At 65.2% G+C, this 17,392-nt stretch overlaps 4 protein-coding genes across 4 annotated transcripts in view; 3 read left to right on the top strand and 1 right to left on the bottom strand.

Annotated features, from left to right (window-relative positions):
- EMIHUDRAFT_107278 (hypothetical protein) overlaps window positions 1-2,023 on the bottom strand; it is a gene marked incomplete at both ends in the record, with an annotated part of 2,309 nt that extends 286 nt beyond the window's left edge. The window contains one exon of the mRNA XM_005757992.1: window positions 452-2,023. Within this exon, the coding sequence (XP_005758049.1) occupies window positions 452-2,023 (1,572 nt within the window). The remainder of the gene's footprint in view (window positions 1-451) is intronic.
- A 5,068-nt stretch (window positions 2,024-7,091) lies between these two features.
- On the top strand, window positions 7,092-7,877 carry EMIHUDRAFT_220063 (hypothetical protein; the record flags this gene model as incomplete). Its single annotated transcript, XM_005757991.1, has 2 exons — window positions 7,092-7,187; window positions 7,326-7,877. The coding sequence occupies 2 exons, from the start codon at window positions 7,092-7,094 to the stop codon at window positions 7,875-7,877; spliced, it is 648 nt and encodes a 215-aa protein (XP_005758048.1).
- Window positions 7,878-9,316: 1,439 nt separating this feature from the next.
- On the top strand, window positions 9,317-10,292 carry EMIHUDRAFT_359905 (hypothetical protein). The gene has a single exon (XM_005757990.1). It carries the CDS (start codon window positions 9,388-9,390, stop codon window positions 9,727-9,729), a length of 342 nt encoding a protein of 113 aa, XP_005758047.1. The 5' UTR covers window positions 9,317-9,387; the 3' UTR covers window positions 9,730-10,292.
- A 3,390-nt stretch (window positions 10,293-13,682) lies between these two features.
- EMIHUDRAFT_438961 (hypothetical protein) lies at window positions 13,683-14,851 on the top strand. The gene has a single exon (XM_005757989.1). It carries the CDS (start codon window positions 13,763-13,765, stop codon window positions 14,663-14,665), a length of 903 nt encoding a protein of 300 aa, XP_005758046.1. The 5' UTR covers window positions 13,683-13,762; the 3' UTR covers window positions 14,666-14,851.
- Window positions 14,852-17,392: the final 2,541 nt, after the last annotated feature.

Below are 17,392 nucleotides of genomic sequence, written 5' to 3'. Positions count from 1 at the left end.
GGGTGGGACCTCCCTAGGTGGGTGGGGCCTGGGTGGGGCCTGGGTGGTCGTATTCGTATTTGTAGTCGTATTCGTATTTGTATTTGCATTCGTATTCGTATTCGTATTCGTATTTGTATTTGCATTCGTATTCGTATTCGTATTCGTATTCGTATTCGCATTTGCAGTCGTATTCGTATTTGTATTTGTATTTGCATTCATATTTGTATTTGTATTCGTATTTGTAGTCGTATTCGTATTTGCATTTGCATTCGTATTCGTATTCGTATTCGTATTTGTATTCGCATTCGTATTCGTATTCGTAGTCGTATTCGTATTTGTATTTGCATTAGGCCCACCACCATGGTCACCATACAACTTGTGAGAGGTTGTTGTCCTCCTCTGCAACGAGCTGTCATTGTCCATTCAAAAAACTCAACACCATTTACACCTACAGCACGCTGCCTCAGACCTCATGGGCGGGCGCGGGCTCCTTCGCAGCGGACGCGCCGCCGGCCTCCGCGTCGGCGCCGTCAAGGTCGATGGGCGGCTTCATGCTCCTCGAGCTCGACGGCCCGCCGCCCAGCAGGGGCGAGCTCATCTCCTCGGGCGTACAGCGGCGGGCGCAGCAGCGGCAGAGGCCGCGCGCGGCGACCCACGGCAGCCGCAGCAGCGCAAAGGTCCACGCCCACGGATAGATGAGCAGCCGGGCGAGGGGCAGCAGCACGGCCTTGCGCCGCCGCCAGCGTCGCGTCATCGGCCCGTAGGGCGCGCGCTCGGCGGAGGGCGGGCCGAAGAGCGAGGTGGTGAGCGGCACGACGCCGCAGCCGCCCAGGAGCGACTCGAGGATTTGGAAGGCGAGGCGCGCGCCCGCCTCGCCCGGCACCTTGAGGTCGAAGCCGTCGTTGAGGTAGCTTGCGTACGAGAGCAGACCCGCCACGTCGGCGCCACGCGCCGCCTCGTACTCGGAGAAGGGCGCCGTGGGGGCGCCGCGCACGCTCGCCGCGAGGATGGCCGCGTCCTCGAGGCCACTGTTGATGCCCTCGCCCGTCGGAGGGAGGACCGAGTGTGCCGCGTCGCCCAGAAGCACCAGCCACTCGCCCACGTTGGCGCGCGAGCACTGGACCATCGCGCCGCGGAAGGTGCGCCGGCCGAAGAAGCGGCGCAGCTCGTCGTCGCCGAAGATCGGCGCCACCAGCGGCGAGCGCGTCTCGAGCAGCTTGCGCAACGCGGTCACGTTGGCGTCCGACGGGTCCTCCGACAGCAGCAGCTCGCGCTCGGCGCGCGGCGCGCCGTCGCGCGCGCCCACGACGCACGTCCACGTCTGCTGCCCGCCCATGTCGACCGTCGCCGCGTAGAACCCCGCGAAGATGTAGTGCACGGTCTTGTCGAGCCCCGGCGCGCTCGCGCCCGGCGGCGCGAAGATGACGCGGAACTCGTTCTTCCATGGCGTCACGGTGCACGAGAAGCCCTCGTCCTGCTCGTCGACCGCGCGGCGCACCGCGGAGTTGCAGCCGTCTGCCGCCACCACCCGCCCGTTCGGGCCGGTCGCCACCACCACCTCGCGCTTGCCGCCGCCGCTCAGCCGCTCCTCGAAGACCAGCTCGCGCGCCGCCAAGCGGACGGAGCGGAGCCGGTAGTTGTTGACCACCGTGATGAGCGACGCAAACTCCGGCCGGAGCGCGGCCTCGGCCAGGATGAGGTTGACCCTGGCGCGAGACGTGCCGTACACCACGCCGCTTGGGAGGTCGGCCACCTTCGAGCCACCTCCACCGTAGATCTCCCACGCGTTGATGATCTTGCCGGTGTCGCGGCAGGACGCGGCCAGCGACGGGTCGATGAGCCCGAGGGTGTGGAGGCCGCGCGCGTTGACGCCGATCGGGTAGGATTCCTCAGGCACGTCGACGACGGATGCACGAGACTCGTAGACAGTCGAGAGGATGCCGTCCTTGGCCAGCAGGAGCGCCGTCGCGTAGCCGACGGGCCCGCCACCGACGATGTGGTAGTGTGGATCGTCGTCATGTTTGTTGTCGGTCATCTTCATATGCCGTCGTGCAGATCGATGGCGGAGGCGGTGTTGAGAGTCTGCGCGGCGCGAGAGGACAAAGGCGGGCGCGGCGTCGTCATCGGCGCGCAGGGCGCGGCCGTGAAGGAGACGCAGCGAGCGACGGGGGCGCTGGTCCGCGCCGACTCCCTTACTGCTTCACGGTCGCCCGTGCCTTCGCGCCGGATATGTCCGCCCGAGTTCACCCGATGCTCCAAGTCCCTCACGCCTCGTGTGTGAACACCAGTCGCGCAAGGCGGTCGTGTCTGCGGTGTCATGGCGGACGATGTTACAGAGCGGCGGACGGACGATTACAGAGCCAAGGCGGCACCTTCGCGGGCAAGTGGAGTATATAAAAGTATCCGCGCGGCGCGAATGGCTGGCTATACTGGGGTACATTAGGAAGTCAGCGCCATACTGCCATACCTGACAAGGACTCACACTGTGGTAGGGCCAGGTATCCGTACTGCTGTACTCGTGCCCAGTGCGCCCGGTACCCAGATACCGGCGTCCGGCCTCCTCGTACTGCAATACTGCGAGCGAGAAAATCAAATATTCTTAGCTTCTTGCCCCCCTCCGAGACTGGAGACAGAACCCAGAGATACATACGTCAAAGGGACTGCCCCCCTCCCCCGCTTGCCCTGACTGCACAGGATAGCGTGCCCCAATCGGCGACACATAGCGGGGGACACCGCGCAAGGAGGGCTGGAGGGGTGCCACGGCTTTTTCTTTTTTTGTCCTCTCGAGGGAATGTTCTCTCAGCGCCCATGGCCTTCTGAGGTTTCGTACTAATGACGTCCTTCTTGGCACTTCGGGCGTCGGTGTGCGTATCTGTTGTGTCTAGTTCCCCCGGTTTTATTTCTATTTTTATTTATTAATAGGTTGTTCCAGCCCTTCTCTTCCTTTCAACTCCAGCGTATCTTGCTGGAAGCCTTCCCGCATGCGGGAGGTCCCCAGTTCGAAACCTGGTCGACCCTTATATTTTTGTTCACACCTGGGCGGGCTCAATTTTGCCCAGATGCCTCCTACGTATTCGAACTCGTGTCCTCACGCTTAGCGCTTGGTCTGTGTTCGTTTTTCGTCACGGGAGAATACTGCGAGCGAGAGGGGCGGCACAATACTGCCATACCTCCCACATACAAGTGTCGAAGTATGGCGAAGCACTTGAAGCATGCATACTTCAATACCACAGACTTCGCCGCTTGTACGCGGATACTGCAGATACTGCAGATACTGCAAGATACTGCAGATACTGCAGATACTGCAGATACGGGTGGGTGCCGATTGCGCTATACAACAGCGGGTGCGGCACCCCACAGCCTCGGTGGAACAGCTGCCAAAAGCAGAATATGCACTGCCAGAGGCATTGCCATTGGCCAGCAGCGACGCAAATCCCAGCTGCTCTCTGTCGGAAGAGATTTAGGTATGGAGCAGCGTGAGCAAGACTCGAGCCCCCGCGAGGTTCACAGATTCGAGTGCAAAAAAGAAACAACCGGGTTTTTAGCTTGCTTCCCACCCAACCTGCCGAGAGCTTCCTGTCACGCGCACGCGCTCCGTCTGTGCCGCGCGGGGCGACTCGGTGGACAGGAAAGTCACGCCGCCGGCACGAACGGCCGCTTCGGCCCGTCGGTGCCATCGCACGAGGCTGTGAGGGCGTCGCGCCCCTTCTGGGTGATCAGCTTGTTCATTGTGAAGTCGAGCAGCGTGAGCTTCGGGAAGCCGCCTGCCGCGAGAGTCGCTGCGAGCGCGAGCGCGCCGCGGTCGGTGAAGCGGTTGAAGGCGACGCGCATCTCGAGGAGCGAGGGGAAGGCGCCGTGCTCGCGCTCGGCGGCGCACAGCGCGACGAGGCCGTCGTCGCCGACGGCGTTCGTCGAGAGGTCAGTCTTCTCGAGCTTGCGCAGGTGGCCCGCCGCCGCGACGGCGGCCATCGTTGTGACCGACTGGTCGCCGAGCGTGTGGTTGTCGTAGAAGCCGACCACTGTCAGGTTGGGGTTGACGCCGGTGAGGAGCACTTCCATCAAGTGGGTAAAGCCGTCCTCGCCGATCTTGTTGGCGCCGCAGCGCATCTGCTCGAGGCCGCCTAGGCGGCCGCGCGAGATCGCGTCGGCGATGTGGATGATCCCCGCGTCGCCAAGCTCGTTGCCCCAGTTCCCCAGAATCTGGAGCTTCGGCAGGTCGCGAACGTCGAGGAGCTCGGCCCACCGCTTCGTCGACGCCGGGCCGATGGTATTCTGGGTGATGTCAATCTCGATCGTCTCGTCGAGGTAGCCGAGCTGGTGCAGGATGCACACGGCGGACATCATCTCGTCGCCGAGCGCCGCCTCACTCGCGCGGAACACCGGCGCGCATGCGGCGGCGCCCTTTGCCTTGAGCTCGGCCACCGACGCGAGGCCGCACTTCGACAGGATCGCTGCGAGGCCGACCGACCACTCGACGCCGGCGCGCGCCGCCACGATCGCGTTGACCCGCTCCCCAAACGCCGAGTCCTCGTTGAACTCGTGCGCCGGCGCCTCGACGACGGAGGCGGCGACGCGCAGCAGCTCGGCCTTCGCCTTCGCGGGCGCCTGAGGGTCGAGCTCGACGAGCGGTGCCCACGCGTCGTTCTTCTCGGGGCGGAAGTTGGAGACGACGTTCTGCGCAATCTCGCGGCAGAGCTTGTGGCGCTTCGAGACGACCTCCTCGATCGTGAGCGCCTGGAGGTTGATGTTGAGGCGCACCTGCACGACCAACACCGACTGATCGATGGTCGTGTTCACCACCTCGAGGCCGGTGAGCGGAGCGAAGGTGATCTCGCGCTCGTGCGGGTACTGCGAGAGCCACTCCATCGAAGCGCCGCGGTCGATCATCCCCATCTGCACCTCGAAGAGCACCCCCGCCTTCGACCCCTTCGCGCCACCCGCCGCGTAGAACTTGGCGACGTCCTCCTCGAGCGTCGTCGACATGAACGCGTACTCGACGCCGCCGCGCACCTTTTGGGCGTTTGGCCGCCAGAACGAATCGGGGAGCATCGCGCCGCTGATGCCGCGGTACACCGTCTCGGCCGTCATCAGCTTCGACAGCTTGATGATCGCCGAGTTGATGCAGTGAAGCGTCGTCGTGTACGTGTTCACCGGTGACCGCTCGCCCTCGGCCGCCAGGCTCGCCCTCGGCCGCTGGGACTGGCGCGTCGACCGCTGCCAGTGCCCTGCGCGCCGCAGCTTCTTGCGCGGCGCCGGCGCCGACGACGACGCGAGCGCGCGCAGCGTGCCGTTGTACTTCAAGAACATGGGCCCGGTGTACAGCCGCGCGCCGTAGAACTCCTCGTCGCAGAGCGCGCTCGTCTTCTGCTCGGCGAGGCGGCCGTTCACCTCCTCGCGCTGCGAGAGCATCGTCGGGTCGTCGGGCGCGATGGGTGTTCGCATGTGCTCGCGGTTGCCGCCGGGCGCGAGGAGCTTCTCCTCGACGGGCCACGTCGTGAGGCCGCGCGCGGCGAGGGCGGCGACGGCGCGCGGGTCGGCGGCGCGGCCGACGGTGACGAAGAGCCACTCAATCTCCGGCGTGGTCGTCGTCATGTAATTGGTGGCGACGATCGGCTGCCGGGAGTCGTCGGAGTTGCAGTGCTCGTAGACCATCCGCGGCAGCATCTTCGGGTCAGGCGGGCCGATGAGCCCCTCGAGGCCGCCGAAGAAGGTCGAGATCGATCCGTACGACATCTCGAAGCATCCGTCCTGCTTGAACTTGTCGACGAGCTCGGCGGTGTTCGCCGGCATCTCCTCGGCGATCGCCTTCGCCTCGTCCCACAGCACTGCCGCAATCTCAGGCACAAGCGCCGACGCGAGCAGGAACTCGACAAACGCCTCGAAGGTGAGGCCGCCGTCGGTCGCGAGCCTCCCCAGCTCCTTGACGTACGGCAGCTCGTACCGCGCGACGTTGGCGTCGGCGGGCGCCGCGCCGCCCGAGTCGGAGCGCTTGCCGCGGCCCCAGCGGCCGCCCTTGCGCGCGTAGCGAGCCTTCCCCGCGCGCAGCGGCGCCGTCAGCGCCTCGGCGACGATCTCGGAGAGGCCGAGCCCCTCGGCCCAGCTCGACGCCGACCACAGCTCGTGGAGGTCGTCGCCCGCCGTCGTCGACGAAACCGACGACCTCCATGACGACAGCTCCGCCATCGACTTTGACCCCCCGCGCGGGCGCCCGCCGTCGCCGTCGCCGTCGGCGGCGCCGTCGCGCTCGTCGGCGGCGATCACCGCGCTCACCGTCACGCCCTCGGCCTCCGTCGCGAGGGCGGCGTCGTCCTCGACCGCGCGCACCGCCGCGATCACCGCCGCATACATCGGCTGCGCCTCCGCCTCGCGCCTCGAGGCGGGCCGCGAGACGACATCCGGGTCGGCGTAGACGTCGCACGCCTCCTTCGCGATCGCGTCGGCGATCGCGTCGATGATCGCGTCGATCGGGTTGTTCTGGAATGCATACTGGAGCATCGTTTGCGCCGTGTGCTTCGAGCGCAGCGCGCGTCGGAAACCGGCATCGCCACTGCCGCCGGCAACGTCGGGCGCCGACGCCTCCTGCGCCTGGAATGCTGAGCGGAGGATCGGCATTAGCGCCGTGCAGACGTGGCGCGGCGCGAGCCAGTCTTGCATCGAGGACGAGCCCTCCATCGTCGACGGCGGCTCGGACAAGGCTCGGAACCCTATATCTGCCGATGCACCCTGCCGCGGAGCCGGTGCCGCCGGACCCGCCGCCGGTGCCGCCGGACCCGCCGCCGGTGCCGCCGCGCGCCTCGGCGTGGCAAAAGCGCCGACGTGGCTACCTCCTCGCCGCGGTCGCCACGGCGTCGTGGAGCCCAGACGCGGTGTTGCCTCGACTCGCGCGCCGACACTACGGCGGCAACACGCTGAACATTGTCTTCTGGAAATTCGTCCTCGTCGGCGCTATCAACTTGTTCTACGCGGCGTCGCTCGCGCCGCGAGGCTCACTGCGCGGCGTGCGCCGTGCCGTCCTCCCGTGCACGCTGCGCCGGAAGGGCGTCCTGCTGCCTGCGCTGCTCGCCACGCTCTTCACGGCCGCCACCAACACCTGCTTCGTCACCGCCTACATGACGACGGCCGCCAGCAACGCGGTCGTATTGATCGAGATCAACCCGCTGTGGGGCGCCGCGCTCGGCTGTCTCTTTCTGTCGGACGTGCTGCCCGTCCGCACCGCCATCGCCGTCGCCGTCGGCGTGGCCTGCGCGTTCGTCGCCTTCCTGCCCGAAATCATCGGAGCCGCCGACGGCGCCGCCGTCGACACTGCGGCGCCGCGCTCGCTCGATGAGTTGCTGCGGCCCGAGCGCGTGGTGCGCGCCACGTGGTACGGCAACTTGGTCGCGATCGGCGCCGGCCTCTTTTTTCAGGCCTTCCTGCTCTGCTGCCGCCTGTTTGGGAGGCGATGCCCCGGCGCGCCCACCGCTGGCCTCGCGTGCTGGGGCGCGCTCGGCTGCGGGATGACGGCGGCGATCGTCGCCGTCGCCCACGGCTCCGTCCTCTGCCCGCCACACGCCGAGTTCTATCCGCTGATCATTGGCAACGGCGCGCTCGCCGGCCTCGCGTGGGTGTGCTGCATCAAGGCGTGCCAGCTCGTCACCGGCGCCGAAGTCGGCCTCATCCTCCTCGCCGACATGCCGCTCGTGCCGTTTTGGGTCTACCTCGGCCTCGGCGAGGTGCCGTCGCCCTTCACGATCGGCGGCGGCCTCACCGTGTGGGCGACGCTCGGGGTGCATGGCTGGCTCGACTACCGCGCCGGCCGTGAGGCGGAGCGGTGCGACGGGGCGGCGCGCCGGCTCGAGGAGAGCCACCTTGAGGGCGGCAAGAGGACAGAACTATCGATAGAAAGGTTTAATTAGGCGTTAGAAGTCTACTTGTGCAGTGGCGCGCGCTATGCCGGGATCGCTCGTCGGCCGGGATTCAACACGCGCGCCCGCGCGCCCTGTGCTTCACACATCACACGGCTTCAGCCTTCACGCTGAAACATAGTAATTGGTTCGAAATCATATAAAATGACTGTAAATATACTCGAGATCTGGCCGTCTCCACGAACACGGATCTCCCCCAGTCCGCACCGTCTCGACTCCGTCTCGAACCGGGTCGGACTCCGTCTCGGCTCTCGCTCCCACCGACAGTGTTCGCAACAGAGACAGACAGACGAGGTGCAAACGGCACAGAAGATTCTCTCTCTGTCTCGCTCTCTATACGGTATCTCTCACCCTCAACACAGCATGCGTTTCGTGCATGCGGCCATGCGGGAGGTTCAACGTCCTCAGGTCCCAGAGGTCTGACTCATAGTGTCACACAAGGCTGAGCGCTGCGGCGGCTAGCGGCCGCCCACGTTGAAGGGGTGCTGCTCGAGGAACACGGCGGGCAGCTGCGGCAGCGGCGCCTCGACTCGGGCCGGCTCGTGGTCGCGGCATCCTCCGTTGGCGCCAGTGACGATGGCGCAAAGGGCCGCGCGCTCAACCTGCTCGCGGGCGACAAGACGCCAGCCGCCAGCGAGGAGCCGCAACAGCTGCTGCTTACCCGCCGCGTGCGCGAGCGGATGCTGAGGCGAGCCGAGAAGTCACTGCGGGGGGAGGTGTCGACGGCGGCCGCCGGATGGCACTCGCTCGAGGCGGAGCGGCTCCTCGAGAAGCTGCTGCACTATGCGAGCTCCGTGATCGCAAAAGAGCAAAAGACGCGCGGCAGCCGAGTCGCCTCGGAAGCGCTGCAGATACTGCAGATACTGCAGATACTGCAGATACTGCAGATACTGCAGATACTGCAGATACTGCAGATACTGCAGATACTGCAGATACTGCAGATACTGCAGATACTGGAGCGCGCCCCCGAGATACCTGGGTACTTGGGCGGGTTGCGGGACCACGTAAGGAGTGGTATCCCCGTACCCATACTTGCAGGTGCGACCGCCGCTACCTGTGTACTTGAGACGAGCTGCAACATACTGCCATATGTGCGTCTCAACTCCCCATACCAGCATACGTCTTGCTATGCGTCTACGAGGTATCTTTTAGTACCGGCGTACGCCTACCTACCTGGCGGCTGGCGCAACAGCAGGCAGGATTTACTTGCCTACCCCGAAGATGGAAATAGATACCCCGATACGTTCATACCTCGCACATACCCTACTTGCCCCGAGAGAGATTTTTAGCAATACCAAACAACTCTAACACTCACAGGTCATGTGTTTGTTGTTTTGCTTGCCCCTGTCCCGTCAGAAAAATAGGCGCAAAAAATCTCTCGTTATACTCGTGTCGGGTTGCGTCGTTCGTCTCGTCAGCCACAGTTTCCTCGATTTCCACGGGAGAGGGAGGGAGGCGTGTCGAGCCCCATCTGCCTCGAGTACCACTGCAGTAATTCACGATGCAGACGCTTCTCCTCCTCCTCCACGCATTCACAGCCCTCGTGCCGCAACAGAGCTTCGCTCCAGGGACAAGGAGGCGGCCTGGCGCAGTGATGGCGGACGTGCTCGTCAAATTCCCGGGTGGCCGCTCTGCGTCGGTGCCTGAGGGCTCGCCTCTCTCCCTGGCCGCCTATCGCGCTGGCGTGCAGATCACCTACCAGTGTAAGGCAGGCACGTGCGCCTCCTGCGAGGTCAAGCTCGGCATGGGGTCAGTGCGGACGTGCCAGACGACTGTCAAGAAGCCTCTCTTCGGACAGTCGCTCAGCGTCAGCGCAAAGCCCGGCTCAGCCACACGCCTCTGATCCATCTCCTGGCAATCAGTGAGCGAGCGCGGCGGCAAGCGCAGTGATCACAAAGTGGACCTCGCGCGCGAGCGGCTCCTCGCGGATTGGCCTCTCGATCGTACGCAAGTAGCAGAGGGCTGAGCCACGTCTCGCCCCTGCCCTTCTTCTTCTTCTTGGCCTTGCGCTCCTTGGCGCGCTGCTCCGTCTCCTTCTCCGCCTCCTAATCCGCCAAAAGCCCTTCCGCGTTCCGATCCGCTGGCTTGTGCTGTGGTTTGGCGTGCAGCCATGGTTGCAGCGCGCTCGGCGCTCTGTCTCCGGCCACCGCGCCTGCATGCGTGCGTTCTGCTGCGCAGAGCAGATAGAATACGACTCACATAGACAAACAGAGACAGCGAGAGACTCACGCGACGATCCGCGGAGTAGAGCATCGGCCGCCTCGGCCAGAGGGCGGAGGCCCACACCCGTCCGCTCGCGCGCACAGCGGCCCCGTGCAGACCTGTGCGCGCATCAGCCCACCGTCCGGGACGAGCTGTGCGGTGTTGTCGGCTCGCGGATTATCCTCACAATGAGCGGCGCAATGCACGTCAGCATCGCGCAGCCCGCCATCGAGATGATGCACTTGAAGTACTTCATGTTCCCTCGCCAGCCCGAGCCGGCAATGCAGCGTCCAAACACGCCACAGTGGTGGTCAAAGTCGGTGACGCAGCGCTGGCAGGTGGCGCAGTGGTGGCACATGCTCGACCCGGGGAAGCGCGACCCCATGCTCCCGCCGTCGGGCCTCCAGACCAGGCAGCGCACGCAGTACGTGCGGCCGAGCTGCTGGTCGGTGATGTTGGAGAGGCCGATGAGGCTCTCCCCGCGCTGCAGCCGCGCCAGCACCTCGGGCGGCACCGGGTAGCACGTCTCGGGCGAGCGTCGCACCACGCCCGGGTCGCCGCACAGCAGCCCGCACAGTGCGCCGATCGCCACGGCCGCCTCGAGGTAGATGCACACGAGCGCGAGCCACTCTGCACCGTAGGGCGGCGCGCCGACCGCGACGCCCTGCGTGAGCCCGACGAAGAGCGCGATGAGCAGCGACACCACGGTGATCCCGAGCATGCTCTCGGAGAGCTGCTCGCACCGGTGAGGCTCGGGCAGCGCAGGGAGGTCCTTGATGGCGATCTCGGCGCCCTCGAGGTCGGAGGACTCGTGCACGCCGCGCGACCGAAGGGCCTCCGCCTCGGCGGAGGTCGGGATCTCGCGGGACATTAGCGAAAGCGTGGCTGACGAGCAAGCCGCCGGCCCCGAGCGGATGGCACGGCAAGGAAGAAATGGCGCCGAGTCAGAACTGGGTGTGGGTCCATAGAAGGCGAATGCACTTTGAGTTTCTTTTTCTTAGTAAGCATTGGACTGGCGCGCACTTGAAGAAATCGCTCCGGCGTTAGAATCGCTAGTGCCAACAAAAAACAAACAACAACGCTCTCTCTAAACGTAAGAGCGACATAAAATCTACCCTTATAAGTCTCTCGTGTCGGCGCCGACGCTCTTGGTTTAACCGTAGAACGTCCCAGCCGAAATCCGCCCGCCACGATCGATCAGTCCACAATCGTCGGCCCGCAGCGACCCGCGATGGATGCCGCCGCCCCCCCGGCCCCTGCGGCTGACGCGCCGATGCACGACCGGCCTCCGTCGGATGGCTCTCCGGCCTCTCCGGCCGCTGCCGCCCGCGCTGCTGCCGATCCGGTCCCTCTCACGCTCAGCGATATCCGCACAAGCTACGACAACTTCGAGGTCGCCGGCTTTGGCCAGGTGCAGCCACCACCTGCTTGCCTCCATGTTCACGCTTCGCGCCCCTCCACCCCCTCTGACGCCGCCGTATGACCTTAGGTGAGGGGCACGACTACCCGCCTGGAAGGCGCTCTCATCAGCAAGTCACCCAGGCACCAACTCCTGGGCGTTTACGCTTGACTACGAAACCATGCAGTGGATGCAGCTCGATCAAAACGGCGATGCCAACAGCTGGTCCCTGGGCGAGTTCCTTGCCCAGGATGAGGTGCGAGCCATGATGCCGACCCAACGTGCACCAAGTCGCTCACATTCCGTGAGTTTGTCAACGGGCTCTCCAAGTCGACTGCGATCTCGGACTCCGACAACTGGACCGGTGCACCAGCCGCGGAGGACGATGGCTCCCTCGACGACATCCCTTCATCGACGGACGCCTTCACCGCCGCCGGCCCTGGGCCATCCATCGCGGCCTCCGACTGGCTGCCGAAGCTCACACCCTAATCTATCTGCCTTAGGCACGGAGCCAACGGAGCCATCGCGCACGCCCGCCGCATCGCGTGCTGCTCCGAGGTCTCCCGCCGAGACCGGCTCGGCGCGGGTTTGACTGACGTGACTGACTGATGAGTGCTTGCGAGAGAGAGATTTTTAGCAATGCTTGCGATGGATGATCTCCGACACCCAAAACCAAAATGCAAATGCGGAGGGGAGCCCACTTCGCGTGCAGATCCTGCGTCTCTCACTGCCCGAACAACAGAGGCGGGTACCGCCGCAGGTCCCACACTAGTCTACCCTTATAAGTCTCTCGTGTCGGCGCCGACGCTCTTTTAACGTAGAACGTCCCAGCTGAACACTCGAGAACACCGCCCGCCGACGATCGATCAGTCCACAATCGTCGGCCCGCAGCGACCCGCAGCGATGGATGCCGCCGCCCCCCCGGCCCCTACGGCCGACGCGCCGATGCACGACCGGCCTCCGTCCGACGGCTCTCCGGCCTCTCTCCGGCCGCTGCCGCCCGCGCTGCTGCCGATCCAGTCCCTCTCACGCTCAGCGACACCCGCACAACCTACGACAACTTTGAGGTCGCCGGCTTTGGCCAGGTGCAGCCACCACCTGCTTGCCTCCATGTTCACGCTTCGCGCCCCTCCACCCCCTCTGACGCCGCCGTATGACCTTAGGTGAGGGGCACGACTACCCGCCTGGAAGGCGCTCTCATCAGCAAGTCACCCAGGCAACAACTCCTGGGCGTTTACGCTTGGCTACGAAACCATGCAGTGGATGCAGCTCGATCAAAACGGCGACGCCAACAGCTGACCCCTGGGCGAGTTCCTTGCGCTCAGGATGAGGTGCGAGCCATGATGCTCGACTATCAGCGTGCACCAAGTCGCTCACATTCCGTGAGTTCGTCAACGGGCCGAACTCTCCAAAAGTCGACGGCGATCTCGAACTCCGACAACTGGACCGGTGCACCAGCCCCGTAGGACGATGGCTCCCTCGACGACATCCCTTCATCGACGGACGCCTTCACCGCCGCCGGCCCTGGGCCATCCAGCGCGGCCTCCGACGGCCTGCACGTGATCGAGGTACAGAAACGGTGGCTGCCGCAGCTCACCACCCTAATCTATCTGCCTTAGGCACGGAGCCAACGGAGCCATCGCGCATGCCCGCATCGCGTGCGGCTCTGAGGTCTCCCGCCGAGACCGGCTCGGCGCGGCGCGTGGCCGCACGCCGCCGTTGAAAAGGCGAGATAGGACCGAGGGGAGAGCGCCGGCCACATCGAGCGAGCGCTGACGTGTAAGGTGTCTGCGCTGCTCCGGTGTGTGTGGGTGGGATTATGCCTCCCCCCATCTGCGCGGCGAGGTGTTTGCGGTGGGTGCGATGGCCGATCGTGCGCGATAGCCTCCCATTGTGCGTGGTGTGTCGGTGTGTCGGTCGTCCGGAGCGTGTGGCGGCGCCGTTGCATGCAGCGACTCTGCTCACGTGCCACAACTGCTTTGACAGACGTGACTGACTATGAGTGCTGATGGGTGATCTCCGACAACCCAAAACCAAAATGAAAATGCGGAGTGGCCCCACTTTGGCGTGCAGATCCTGCGTCTCTCACTGCCCGAACAACAGAGGCGGGTCCGCCGCAGGTCCCCTCCACTAGTCAAAAAAAACAAACAGACGCAGCCACCTTGCTTGCAACTCCGCCTTCTCCGCCTGGCGCTCACCTTTTCGCCACTGGGCCTCCTCGCCAGTTGGGACGTCGAGCGCCCTTAACAAGCTCGCGGACCAAACTTATCGAGCCATGCTGCTGCTGCTCGCGGGCCTTGGCAAGATGCCGGAGCCGCGGCCTGAAAACGGCGCCGCCTCCGGCCCGCTGCACAGCCACGTCAACTTTCTGCGGTGGCAGGAGCACCCCGCGGCCAACGACGTGCTCACGACGGAGGGAGGCTACCTTGGCGGCCCGGTTGTCGAGGCGCCCGCAAAGCCGGGCGCCGAGCCGGCGCCCTGGCCGCAGTACGTCGCTCTGGACGTCATCAGCCACGTGAAGTACGGCGTGGCGACTGCTGAGACGGCGACCGAGCTGGGTGGCATGGCGGCGGTCGAGGCGACGAGCATCGCGGGCAGCAATCTCGCCGCAGCGAGTGGCGCGGAAAAGGAGCGGGCGGATGGCGGTTGGACTGCCTCTGCCGCGCCGGCCAACGCCATCAACCGCTTCCACGAGCTCGAGCGCGACACCGAGACGGACTACGCGCGCTTGGACCAGGGCGGTCACATCCAGGGCACGCCCGAGGCGCTTCGGGGCAGCGGTCCCCTGCGGATAACTAGAGCGCCGAGGCTGGTTTCGCCCGACGAGGCGGCGGCGGCGCCCGTGGGGGTGGCGACTGCTGCGGCTGAAGCCGCGGCGGCGGCGGCGGAGAACACGGCCGAGGAGAGCGAGCACGGTGTGGCGCTGGGCGCCCTGCGGGCCGCGATCGGGATCACGGCACTAGCAAGCGACCTTCAGAGCGGCCGGCGCAAGCTGCGAGACCCCGAGGCGCACGCCGCGTTCGGGCACGCTGCGGTCAGCGAGGGAGCGGCTGCCGACGGCGACGCACCCGGCGTGGCTGGAGAGGAGAGCGAGGAGGTCCGCGTGCGATGCGGTCCAAACGTCGGACGCGACTTGCCTTGCGGGCGGTCGCGGAGGAGGTCGCTCCTTTTCGACTAGATCTCAATTGTTGAGATCTGTGTCATATCACGCTCTGGAGCCATGCGCATGTTCACAGAGACCTCTCTCGCCACACAAGCGCACGACAAATCGACACATCCTGTGTAATATTGCACACGCGCCACGATGGAATCCTCGATGGAATCCGTGTACACGTTCGAATTGGGGAACTCTAATGTATCACCATCTCCGCGCGCTCACATCTGGGGGCGGGAGCCGGGAGAGAACTTCTCGGGGCGCACGGCGGCGGGCACGCACCGGCACGGCCACACCCCACACGCGGTCGCGCCACCGCCAGCACACCGGCACGCTTTTGTGCCACCCCTCGAGCGCGTGGGGACGCAACAAGCAACAGCTCTACGCGTGTAGGAGAGGTGGGTCGCCTACCTTACGTGGCTGGGTTCACAGCGATTGTAGGAAAATGACGGGAACACTTGACGGTCGCGGCCTTCCGACTCGCGCCTCCGCCTCACTGGCACTATTGTAGCCCTGGCCGGTGCGCGTGCGGAGTTGAAGTTCCGGAGTGAAAATTCGAACGCGTTCTCTCACGGTGACCAAGAAATGTCCACCTCAGAGGCACCTCCGGAGGCAGGCCGCCGCACGCCGGCGACACAGCTCCAGCTGTCGAACTGACCCTCAGCTCCTCTCAGAGCGGGAACTGTGACGAAAGTTGACTGAGGCGGTTGTCAGGAATCATCATACGGATCACATGGTGGCTCTTTCATGACGGGAGACCGCCCGACCACTCCTGGGTGGCACTGCCACCGGTGTCGCTCGACGTCCTGTCGACAGCGTGCCGACAGCGACACAGACCATGTGGGACGCGTCGAGTATCGACATCTACTGCTTACCCAGCCTTCGGTTGTATCCTGGCTGTGGTCCCACACCCACTGGTGTCCATCTCAGAGACCGCAGGAGGTCATGAGGGTCGATGGGAGTGCCAACCCCACAATGCCTAAAAACCCAGCCCAGTAAAGAGACTCGAGAAGTTGTAGGCTCTGAGCTCGAATCTACTCTGAATCGTCATACACAGCAGCGGTCAACATCGTTGAAACACGTCGCCGAGTATCGGGTCGGGGCGACGGGGGGGGGGGGGGCGACCGTCAGCGTCGGGAATCCGACATCCGTCTTATCTCAGATACACTGAAACGGTGCGGTCACACGCGTGCGCGCTCCTCGGTGCCACGGTATCTCACGGTGGCAGCTGCCGCGGAGCGCGGTGTGCGAGCCATCCTCCACAGCTGCAAGGTAGTGTACTCTACAAGGTTTCGACAACCCACAAGACACACACTTTACCTTCAAAGATCAAACCGAAAGCGAGACCCCCCCCACCCGAAAGCACATCGGGTGAACAAAATCACATGGTTGCACGTGACAAAGCCCTGCGCTCTTTTACAGCTCTCCGCGACGCAGAGCGCGTGCATCGCGCCCTTGAGCTCCGCCACCTGGTCGAGCGCGTCGCCGAGCAGCCCCTTGGCCACGCCGAGGTCGCGCAGCTGCTCCACGCCGCCGCTCGCCCGCACCTCGGCGGCGTGGTCCGCCACGCAGCGGCGGCACTGCGCGAGGAGCCGCCCGTCGCCCATCGTGTGCGCCGCCTCGAGCAGCGGCACGGCGCTCGCCGGCCCGACGCTCTCCTGCAGCGCCTGCGCGCAGAGCAGCTCGAGGCGCGGCACCTGGTACATCTGCGCCAGCTGCCGCAGGTCGAGCGCGCGCTGCGCTCTGCCGCCCTCCTCCTCGCCGAGGTCGAGCTGGTCGGTGCAGAGGTAGCGGACGAGGGCGGTGAAGGTGGCGAGGTCGGTGTTGCGCACCGTGACCTCGGCGGCGTCGCGCTCCTTCATGCCGATGCCGAACATGGTCCGAAAGAACACGGACCGCACGCAGAGCTGGCTCTTACTCACGTGCTCGAGGCGCTCCTCGTCCTCGCCGACGAGGAGGGTGACCATGCCCTGGGGCAGAGTAGCGTCGCCCCACGTCTTTCCGAGGTCTGCCACGAGGGTCGAGGGCGGCACCACAATCAGCGCGAAGGTGGGGGGCGGAGGAGGCGCTGACACGCAGACCTGGCGGAGGCCACCGTCGTTCGTGCAAACCAGCAGCGACCAGCGTGCTGCCGTCGGCGCTGACGGCGACGCCGCTTGGGTAGCCGAACTGCGCCGTGCCACCCACGCCGTCGGCACTGCCCGCGGTGCCGCTACCCGCGACAGTCGTCACCGCGCCCGTCGCCACCTCCCGGCGGATCTTGTGGTTGACTTCGTCCGCAACAAACAGCGCGCTGCCGTCCGGGCTGATGGCGACGCCGTTTGGGTTGTAGAACTGCGCCGCGCCGCCCACGCCATCAGAGAAGCGATAGGCGCCGCTGCCCGCGTGGTGCATAATCTTGTGCATAAGATTATGCCCTGCCCTCGCCCCCCTGGCCACAACCTCGCTGCCCGCGTGATCGCTCACGATGCCCTTCACCCTTTGCGCTGCCAGAGCGCCGTCCTCGCCCTCGCTCGAGCGGCAGCGTGGTGACCTGGCCGACGACGGGCGCGCCAAAGAGGGGCGCCTCGAAGCCATCCGCGATCGCCACAGCCCCGCCGGAGTGCGGTCAGGAGGCCCTAAAACGGCGGGAGGGGTAGGGTGCCGCTTTAGGGGTGTGGAGGGGTCGGGAGGGCGGGAGTGAGGACCGTGACCTAAAGCCCTCCACCGATAGAGGTGTCAGGCGGCAGGGCCCAGGAGGGCACTCGGAGG

The sequence above is a fragment of the Emiliania huxleyi genome (assembly GCF_000372725.1).
Source record: "Emiliania huxleyi CCMP1516 unplaced genomic scaffold EMIHUscaffold_89, whole genome shotgun sequence".
NCBI lineage: Eukaryota > Haptophyta > Isochrysidales > Noelaerhabdaceae > Emiliania > Emiliania huxleyi.
The sequence above is the reverse complement of the archived record's forward strand: the minus strand, read 5'-3'. Positions and strand labels throughout refer to the sequence as shown.

Bases quoted from the DNA above. Each gene is read 5' to 3' on its own strand.
- EMIHUDRAFT_359905 (XM_005757990.1), top strand. From the start codon at position 9,388: ATGCAGACGCTTCTCCTCCTCCTCCACGCATTCACAGCCCTCGTGCCG.
- EMIHUDRAFT_438961 (XM_005757989.1), top strand. From the start codon at position 13,763: ATGCTGCTGCTGCTCGCGGGCCTTGGCAAGATGCCGGAGCCGCGGCCT.